General features: G+C 37.8%; 1 protein-coding gene across 4 annotated transcripts; it reads left to right on the top strand.

Annotated features, from left to right (window-relative positions):
* Window positions 1-5559: 5559 nt before the first annotated feature.
* LOC149148856 (cell division control protein 2 homolog D-like) lies at window positions 5560-8488 on the top strand. Of its 4 annotated transcripts, none has more exons than XM_089441606.1 (8): window positions 5560-5902; window positions 5990-6131; window positions 6273-6331; window positions 6449-6524; window positions 6740-6833; window positions 7438-7507; window positions 7851-7989; window positions 8099-8488. In XM_089441606.1, the coding sequence occupies exons 1-8, from the start codon at window positions 5610-5612 to the stop codon at window positions 8180-8182; spliced, it is 957 nt and encodes a 318-aa protein (XP_089297732.1). In that variant the 5' UTR covers window positions 5560-5609; the 3' UTR covers window positions 8183-8488. The 4 variants fall into 4 exon arrangements, with proteins under 4 accessions (XP_089297732.1, XP_089297730.1, XP_089297731.1 ...); XM_089441604.1 differs by having other exon boundaries at window positions 5561-5902; window positions 6413-6524; XM_089441605.1 differs by having other exon boundaries at window positions 5561-5902; window positions 6270-6331.
* The last annotated feature ends 1917 nt before the right edge of the window (window positions 8489-10405 follow it).

The raw sequence follows: 10405 nt of genomic DNA, 5'->3' as shown, positions 1-10405 counted from the left end.
GTCAAATAGACGCAGATGTCGTAGATAAATGGTTGAATCTGCTAGAAGGATATTTTTCTATTCATGAATTTTCGAGTCGGGAAAAGATTGTTTTCGCTCTTCTCAAAGCAGCCCCCCACGTCAAGGACTGGTGGGAAGCCTACTACAAGCAGAAGGATGAAAGCACAGGCTCACTATTTTCAGCCGCACCCACTTTGGATTCATTTCGGGATGTCGTCAAGGAGCAGTACTACCCTGTCAAAAGCTGTGAGGACAAATACATCAAATGGACCACACTGCGGCAGGGACGGGACCAAGATGTGCCAGAGTTCACAAACATTTTTCATACCCTTCGCACACAGTTGGGTATCAAAGATTCTGAGCTGCATCTGGTACTCAAATATCGCGGCTGCCTACACAGATACATCCAGGAAGAGATGGAGTTCCTGAACATCTCCTCGCTCGACACAACGTATCGATACGCTGTCAAAATTGAGAAAAAGTTCAAACAGAAGAAGCGAGACTTTGGATCTGCAAATCCGAAGCCCAAAGGACAAATCCAAGGTGGGGTGACCCAAGACAACCCGTCAAAGCCGCAAGAAAAGAACAACACCATGAAGCCGAAGAAGGACACAGGAAAGTGGTGTGAGTTCCACAAGGTTCCCACTCATAACACAAGTGAGTGCCGGACCAAGCAGTCATTGGTGGTCGAGTTGAAGGCTTCCGAATCAGATGCATGTTCCGACCCTGAGCCAGAACCTGACAAGGGGAATGGCAAAGAGAAGCAAATCATTGTGCGGATCCCAGTGCCACTGTTGCCACCTCCAAGATCCAGAAAAATGAGCTCGAAAATCCAGAGGAGGGGGAGCGTCTTTTCCACTCACAGATGTGGGTGAAGGGCTCGCCACTACAATTCATTGTCGACAGTGGCAGCCAAAAGAACCTCGTTTCAGCAAAGGTCATGAAGCGGTTGGGCCTACCAACTACACCACACCCGCAGCCGTACAGTATTGGGTGGCTTCATGAAGGACGAGATCTCAAAGTTCGCCAGTAGTGCCTCCTTCTGTACAGCATCAAACCCTTCACAGACGAGGTATTGTGTGATGTTACACCTCTGGATGTTTGTGATGTATTACTAGGCCAACCATACTTGTGGAGGTGACATGCTGTGTATGAGTCAAGGCCTCGTGCTGTCATTATTTCTTTGAATAATTCATTATACAGGATACCAGAGGTAGCCCCACCTACCGCCACATCTTTGATCACCGCTAAGAAAGGCAGCAAGCTCATCTCCTAGACCAAGAAATTCATCTGTCTGGTTCACTCCCAAAGTAAGGGGAAGATTGTCATCACATCCATGACCCCTGCAAAGGGTTCCTCCACGCAGCAGCAGCAACAAAGGGATACGATCATGACAGAACACAAGAACAACTTCTCCTCACCCACAGGGGTACCACATAATTTTCAAGTGGGCAACAAAGTTTGGTTACATCTGCAGAGAGAACGCCCTACCAGAACCCATCAGAAACTTAGACCACTCCGACATGGTCCTTACACCAGTACCAAGGCTACAGACAACAATGATTTGAAGCACAACATTCCTCCATTCCTTGACTTGCACCGAGTGCTCAATGTGGACCGTTTTCGACCATGCTTCCCACCATTTCTGGACACATCAGAGATTGTAGAACAACTCACCAGAGACCCAACTCAGTAGAAGCTTCCTCATCTCAGGGAGGAACTCAATGCAATGGGGACCATTGCTTCCTAGGGGGAGGAATGATCCAGGTGGATGTTGGTGGCCACCCACCTATCCCATTTGGACCCCCACAGCTGTCTCTTTCAGCTTTTACAGTTTCCTAAATTGTAGCATAGTTTACTATTTTTAGCAGTTTTTCGGGTCCTGAACTTCCGGAGCCGTTTTGAGGCCCTAAACGATGTTTTTTGGGAAATCTGGGGCAACATGGGTCCATGGACCATGCCTCCCAAAGTGGTAGTGCTCGGATAGATCTTTCTAACGAGCTATTGTACGCGTCAAACGGAGATCGTATGCCAAAGTTACGACCCCGGGAAATTGATGTACCAATTTACCCAAACGGGGCCCACAATTTGGCGTTTCATCTTCTAGGGTTAGGTTTCGGGATGTGAAAGGTTTTCCATTGTTTCTCAACAATAAATAGGCCTTCGAGCCTCATTGTAACACAATTTTTAATAGTTCAGAGGCATGTAGCCGCCACATCTCTTCTCAGAGATAAGCTACCATCGCCTTAGCTGGTTTATTTCCATTTCTGTTTGTAAGCATATTTCAGTATTTTACAGTAATGAAATGAAGTATTATTTCCGCTGCATATATTTCTTTATGGTTATCTCTGTGTTTTATCGCGTTCCTGTTTAAATTCGTATCACGTAGGGCTAGAAGAGCCCTAACTCCATCCATGTATATGCATATGCTTTGAAATCCAGGGCTTCTCCCTTCGCTGTGGTGACAGTCAACCTTATTACCTTGTGGAAGCTTTGTAAATCAACTCTATTCATAACTGTGACAACTTATAAGACATCTACATGTGGAGCGAGGATAGATTGAGGCTAGGAGAGCATATCCAAACTATTTTGGTGCAGACTGTCATAATCATTCAACTGCAGAACTGAACAATGTGATTGGGTACACATTCTGAGGTATTGTCATTTGATGTTGAAGGCATTTTGGAGTCAAGTTTGGGTCATGTAACTTCTTAATAAAGATTCTATAAGAAAGAGTTCAAGGGTTTTTCCTCTCAAGTTTTGGAGAGGTTTTTGCCCTGGCATGGTGCCAATATCTTGTGTACTTGTGCATGGTTGATTTTCTTGTTTTGATAGCTGGTTGATGATAACACTTCATGGTAATAATAATATCAATCAAATCTGAAGAAAATTAATATCTCAAGCAATTATCAAAGTAAAGAGAAATAGATTAATTGTATTGCCCTTAATTTCTCAACACTTCCAATGTTCTTTCTTGAAGTAGCTCTCTTTGGTGCCATGGTACAATTGCTGCTACAGAGAAGTGCTTCATGACTGTGGTACCTGTGGGACAGAAAGGACACACATGGCAAGTAAACATTAGCTCTTACAAATCTGACTTGACAGCGTGATCAAGCAGCAATCAAGGCATCTAATGAGAGGGATTGTACAATTTTGACCAACAGGGGTGACTGACTATGGGAACTGTGCACTGCACAGTCCCAACAATTAGTGTGAAAGCTTGATGACTGGAAAAGTGCAATGTGTATTTTAGTTTGGGGAAGAGCTTGGGAGAAATTGCGCATTGCGTAGTCTTAGTGACAAAGTTGGGAGGTTGGCTCTTGGAACTACACAATTTCAGAAGCCAAAGTAGAGGCCTTGAGTTGCCAAATTGCGCAGTGCATGTAAGTGAATGTGAGATCCAAGCAAGGGGAGCCTAGATCTGCCCAAGGGGAGTGTGCAATCAAGCAGATCTGAAGGATGGTGTGATGTTGAGTGCAAATCTGATTGAGTGATGATGCATGCAAGTAAAACAAGTGCAGGGATCAATCAAACAAAAGGAGAATGAAGCATGTGGAGAGAGTCACCACAACAACGACCGTTAGTGCAAAAACAGGGTAATGCATGCAACACTTGGGAAAGGCAATGCAAAACTTGAAACAACACTTCTACAAGCTAAAACAAGTTAAAATTCCAACAGTTGCTCAACAAAACAAGTGAAACAACACTCTCACAAGCTAAAAAAGCAAAAAGCAAAAGAAAAGGCGACAAAAGTCGATCAAAGCAAAACTCTCCCCGAAAATGTGACAATGATGATTCGAAGGTTCCTTGATCTCCTCAGGCATGCCAGAGATTGATGATTGAGTATAAAAATGAGCTATAGAGGCATCTATTGCATCGAATTGAGAAAAATTGGAATTTATGACGCGTGTGCTTAAGATCAATGATAAAAGCGACACTTGGTGGAAACTTCTAAAGATATCATTGTGCCACCTTCGAAAAACTAATGATAGATCCCTACTTCCTAGGGATGCTTTTTGCTTTTCTAGGAAAAGTTGTCATGCATTGCCCAGAGAGATTGCGCAGTTTTAGGAAGGACTGTGCAACCCTCTCGCTTTTCACTAAGCAACTTCTAAGTAGAAAGACTTTTGCACAATTTCTAAGTTGAGTGACTCTGAGCTACCTCTCATGCTTTGCGCAGTTTCTAAGCTAAAGGTTGGTTATCAACTGGCTCTGCGCAATTCTAGCACTGAAGGCTCACTACTGGCTTGGACTATGCAATTCCTGAGAGCAAGGTTGGTTGCCCTCAAGAATTGCGCAGTTCACTAAAGTAAACTCGTAACCGAGTTGAAACGAAGTCAAGAAATCGACTTTTGGATTAGACAGTAAAGCAAGTAAGAAAACACAAATCGTAAGCAAAAGATGAAACTCAATTAAAGCATAAGATTAGTTGTTGTGATTTTAGGAAAAAGGCTCCAAAGCGAACATAGGCAAAATTTTGGAGGGTAGTTGTAGCTGCTACAACACAAGACTATTATTATTAATATGTTATTGGAAAAGGTACTCAAAATGATAACATTTGTTAAAAGACATTATTACTTTGATACCAAGGTTGATTGGTTTACTCTTGCAAAGTACATTCAAATTTATTATTTTTTATCCAAAAAATTAAAATTAATTTTGTTAAATTGAAATTTCAACTATAGTAATCATTCAAAATTGGTAAAAAGTCATAAAAACATTATTTTGCAATATAAAAGAAATTGTAAATACATCATTCCAATTCGGGGAAATCTTACATCTTTTTATTAAAATAAATTCGAACATCGCTGCAAATGTTGGGCAATTCAAACATTTTATTAAAATAAATTCAAACATCGCTGCAAATGTTGGCAATTCAATTCTTTTATTAAAATAAATTCTAATATCGTTGTTATTTTTTAATAAATTGAAAAGGTGTAGATTTATGAAATTGAAAAACCATTTACTAATTTTTTTAATTATTTATTAAATTATATATTTGACGAAGAATCTTTTTAGATTATCAAATCTTGATTTCTCAAGTCGAATTCCAATTTAAATCACAATTAAAGGAGTTGTTTAACTAGGCAGAGGAATAGTTCGCACGATCAAAAGTGGTTGGTTGGAATTCCAATTTAAATCACAATTAAAGGAGTTGTTTAACTAGGCAGAGGAATAGTTCGCACGATCAAAAGTGGTTGGTTGGAATTCAGGGAAAAAAATTTCAAATTTTTTTGTAGATGCAGTATTTGAATAGTGTTTTTGATGGTGGAAATGCATTCAGCACCATCAAAAAGTTCTAGGACACCTAAAATTTTGAAGTTTAACAACTATAATTTGGATTTACAAAAATCCTTGTCAGATTTTCTTTAAATATGACTAGAATTTTCATAACTTTCCACCTAGCTAAACTAAGAGACAAGGGAATATCAAAACCCTACTTCCACAAATCTGAGGTAAATATTAAAACCCTACCACCAAAATCCACTTGTCAAGATGATAAAATAATAAATAAAAATTCCATGAAAAAATTTCAATATAAAATGTCGAGGTTGAAGGGGAAGAGGAAGAGCCGAGTGTTATTTATATATAAAAAGTAACAATGTCAGATGCTTTCGCTGGTTTCGTCTAAAAGTTGGAGCGCAACTTTTATCAGAAACGCTTTCAACAATATTCACTGTATGATGGGGGAGAAGATTATACTGGGCAAGTATGTGAAACACGCCAGGATAGGCGAAGGATCATATGGCAAGGTTTACAAATGCACAGTGAGGGAAACAGGGGAGGTTTTAGCTCTCAAGAAAACCCGTTCTCTGGTACCTTTTGAAGAAGGAATACCTTCCACTACTCTCAGAGAAATAGACCTCTTGAACATGCTTCCTCCCCACCCCCATGTTATCAGGTAACAGTTAATATTCTGTAATTTGGTTGGATTCTATGTTTTTTTATTTTATGAGCTTCTTCTTATTATTACTTTTATGATCTTCAGACTGTTTGGCGTGGAAGAGGGTGTAGACAGGCAACTGAAGCCTGTGCTGTATCTTGTGTATGAATATATGGAGTCCGATCTCAACAAATACATCTGCTCTGATCAATTTAAGAGTGCCACTAACCAGCCCATGATAATCAAGGTTCAAGTGCCCTTAAATGCTGCATGAAATTAATTGCATTTGAGCAGTGTCAATTCATTCAAATAGAATTAATGTTGGGTGACACTGGTGCACATGTTGATAAATGTATTTATTTGAGTTTAAATTTTTCGGCGTCAGAAGCTCATGTTTCAGCTGCTCAGTGGGCTTGCTCACTGCCACAGCAATGGAGTCGTGCACAGGTCAGTTTATATTGGTCAGATTAGAGAAATGTCACATGAAAATTGTTTATCCTTTACTGTGTTGAGCTTTTAATGCTGCAGGGACCTGAAGCCACATAATCTGCTTCTGAATGTTAGCACTGGTTTGTTGAAGATTGGTGATTTTGGGCTAGGAAGAGGCTATTTAGATCCTGAGAGGACCTACACCCTCGATGTAAACACATGGCTATCTCTGGCTGCCTCAATATTGAAAGATGCTGCAATTCAGTTTTTGCACTTTGAAGAATTGTAATTCAGATTGGTTACATTTCTTTAGATAACTCTTTAATACAAAGATACCTTAAGTTTATCATCTCATCGTTCTTCATTATTATTATAGTTATTTATCACTGATTATTATAATCACTGTATTGCTTTGTTGTAATCCAGGTGGTGACTACATGGTATAGAGCTCCTGAATTGTTGCTGGGAGACGCACTGTACTGTTCTTCAGTTGACATATGGGCTGTTGGTTGCATTTTTGGTGTGTATTGATGACTAATCTATAAATTCAATTGGATATTTTTTTTAACAGTTTTATTGTATGGATTGTAAATTGCGGAAATATTTTGTAATATGATGGATAAGATTTGAATTTGATAAATAAATAAGATCTTTAGAATTTGATGAATAAGAATATGATGGATGAGATTTGAATCTGATAAATAAATAAGATTTCCAGAATTTGATGAATATGAGTGATTTCAACGAGAATGACATCAAGTCTATGGGGTCTGTCTATGGGGTCTTGGATCGATGGTAATTGGGTGCTCTGTTAAGGCACTCTTTGATGTGAAGTTATTGGTTCAAATTCTTGCTTTGATCAGGGCTATATATTATAGTCTTGTCAAGATTACAGAAGAAAACAGGATGATATATTGGACATAATGAAGATGTAGTACTGTCAAATTTATAAAAAAATAAAAAATAACTTTAAATGAATAATTTTATTTTACTCATTTGTATCAAATTCTAAAATATTCTTGAAATTTATAATCAATTTAAATTCTAATCACACTTAATAAACCTAGCATTAAATATCTGCACAATATTGCTGTCACTAACTATCTGCCCACTATTGCTTGCAGCGGAGATGTATAAGGGGGGTCCTCTCTTCAAAACTGTCAATGCCCTGGAACAGATTCATGCAATATTTCAGTGAGACGCGTGACTGGTTTTCTTTTCCTAATAGTTTTTACCATAGATTCGTCTTTAATTCAAAATTTATTATTTGTAGGGATTGATTTTAGTACCGGGAGGTAAAATAATGTAAAATATAAAACAATCCTTTTCGGTAGTTCCGGTGGATTTATGAGCTTTCAAGGTTTCAAGTCCATTAAGAAACTGGGCATGGTGGATCCATTAATAAAATTACAACTTAATCATGATGTCATTCTGTAAAGCACTTAGCTTCTCTGAGCTCATAAATTATTGTATTTTTCTTTCAACTTTAAGCTTTGATATAAAGTTAGCATTTCACGCTATGTCATTCTTGCTTCAGGCTACTTGGAACTCCAAATGAAAATGTATGGCCAGGGGTCACGCGATTACAATATTGGCATGAATTTCCTCAATGGAGACCTGCCAGCTTGGCTGAAGAAGTACCAAATATGGATCCATTGGCTCTAAATTTGTTATCTGTAAGTGATTCGTGTGTTATTCTTAGGTTTTATTAATTAAAGTCGCCAGGTGTTTTTTTTTTAAAATGTAATTAACAAGATGCTGATTTTTTATTGCATATTCATGCAGCAAATGCTGGAATATGATCCTGATAAAAGAATTTCTGCAAAGAGAGCAATGTACCATAGTTATTTCTCTGAATTGCATAGTTAGCAAAGATAGAGACGCCTCTGCCAATTGGATATGCTCTTCCAACAAGTAAATATTTTCTTACATAGATCTATTTGGAAGGGGAGAACCTGAACCAGGAAATATAAAAGATTCAAATTGGTTAAGGTTTTTAGTAAACTTAGGCAATTTGGATGGAGGCTCTGACGCTATTTTGATCTTTGTTTCCTGTATATGAACCACCATTGAAATAAGCATTACCATGGTATTTGAAATAAGCGTGGTAATGGTATTTAAGATATCGTTTATCATGCTAGATTTGTGAACTTGAGTTTTATTTTTATTCCTGGGATGGTTAAATTATTTGAAAATTATGGTTGAAATAAAGGAAACTGTTATAAATTCAAATATATCTTTGTAGATTTTAGTGGTAAAATTGTTCGACAAAAAGGTTATTTTGTCTTACAAATAACAAGGTTTATATACCAATTTGATGCTCAATTGTGATTTTAAAAATAGATTATTATTATTATAATATTATATTTCATATATATAAAAAAAAATTGTAAGATCAAGCTATTTATATTACTTTAAAAATATTAATATGCATAGATTGTTGACGTGCCACTTGGGAAACTAGACCAATAGCATAGGCTCAAAAGTAACTTTGTCATGCATATGATTAGATCTTGTTGTGTATTTTCCATGTTAGCGTTGACCATGCTCATTAAGGTTTTTACGTGCTAGTAGAGATTAATAGTTTGGATGTAGGAGGTGGTCCTAGCTCTGGTGGAATTGTCTACATGAGGAATCCATTCCTGGTTCCTGTTCTATATGTCTCTTTGGAACATATCATATCGATTGCCGAACCTGTTTCTCCACATCTGAAATAGACCTTTGAAGAGATGTAGGGATTATATCCATATAAAGTTCCATGGTTACTCTAGCAGGTGTCTGAGCTCGCATATGGTGGACTGAAGAGGGTTTGAAATTAGAAAGAGGCAAGAGATTGAGACGTCCATGTCTTCCACTACGTTGATAATTGTTGTCTAACCATAGTTAAGGGGAGAGAACAAAAAGATAAAACCAATTTGTAGGCTTGCTCAAGAGTACCAAGTGAGGGATCATTTAAACTAAGTAGGTCGACTAAACTCAAAGTAAGGAAGAGAATATAAAACGAATGCATGTGAATTAAATTGGGTGGAATTGTTAGTGAAGAAAACCAGTGCGTAAGAGAACCAATCATCGAGTAATTAAACCAGAGAAGTGTGAGAGAGAACAGAAAGGAAGAAAGAAATAACATGATGGATAACTAACTAATGGAGAGGAGAGAAATTACCTCAAAGAGAAGACAAAACCACCAAGGATGATTAAACCCAGAGAGGGGATAAAAAACTAGAAGCCCACAAAGCCACAATTTAAATTTCAAAGCATTGAAGAGGATTTCCAAAATTGAAAGAGAAATCCAAATTGGGATAATGATAAGACTCATGCTATAATGGCTAAAATTGTTGTGATTTTTTCGAGTAGTTGGGTTGCTCCACCTAAAGAGGTTCTAATGGAGGAAGATTGTCAATCCTTTGTTCCTTAGCAATTCCATTGAGCAACCTTTTTAGAATATCTACACCATCCCTTTGTTGAAATGTGGCAACAAGAATATTCCAATTTAATTTTTCCTTGAATTAAATTGTGAATTAAAATCGAATTTAGTCTTAACAACTACTTGGAAATAATTAATTAATTCATTTTGAATTAATTAGTTGGAGAAATTCAAGTTAGAAGTCTTTCTGAAGTCATGCGAGAGTTATTCCTTAAATTAAGGAGATAAGATTGAGTTATATTTGAGTCGTAATTAGCTAACTCAGTTTATTGAGCTAAGTCCAGTTAAATTAGTTCCAAACTGTTTGAGGAACTAATAATGAGTTTACAGTTAGTTGATGCATGCATGCACTCAACTAGTGCACTCCAGTCAACTGAAGATTCCCTCATCAGAAACTCATGCATGTCTATTCTGAGAAAGACCCAGTTGAGATTAAAGTCAATGACAATGTACTATCAGTTTCATATGTTTTCTTATAAAGAAAACTCATGCATGCAGTCAAGGAATCATTCCTTGAGGATTGCGCGGTTTTGACAGTGTGTGAGAGCAATGTTCCACTTGGTTGAAGGAAGATCATCCACAAGGAACAACGCAAGGAAATAGGAGCTTGGAGGGCAGAGAGGAAGGCTAAAGAGCAGCCAAGATTGCCTATGAGCATCTGTGAGGAT

Source organism: Pinus tabuliformis, chromosome 9 (genome assembly GCF_031772625.1).
Source record: "Pinus tabuliformis cultivar Carrire ecotype Pingquan chromosome 9, CPIR1, whole genome shotgun sequence".
In the NCBI taxonomy this organism is placed as follows: domain Eukaryota; kingdom Viridiplantae; phylum Streptophyta; class Pinopsida; order Pinales; family Pinaceae; genus Pinus; species Pinus tabuliformis.
The sequence above is the reverse complement of the archived record's forward strand: the minus strand, read 5'-3'. Positions and strand labels throughout refer to the sequence as shown.

Bases quoted from the DNA above. Each gene is read 5' to 3' on its own strand.
- LOC149148856 (XM_089441603.1), top strand. From the start codon at position 5,610: ATGCTTTCGCTGGTTTCGTCTAAAAGTTGGAGCGCAACTTTTATCAGA. The intron at 5,903-5,989 runs GTAACAGTTAAT...TATGATCTTCAG, and splicing joins CCCCACCCCCATGTTATCAG to ACTGTTTGGCGTGGAAGAGG. The intron at 6,525-6,739 runs GTAAACACATGG...GTTGTAATCCAG, and splicing joins AGAGGACCTACACCCTCGAT to GTGGTGACTACATGGTATAG.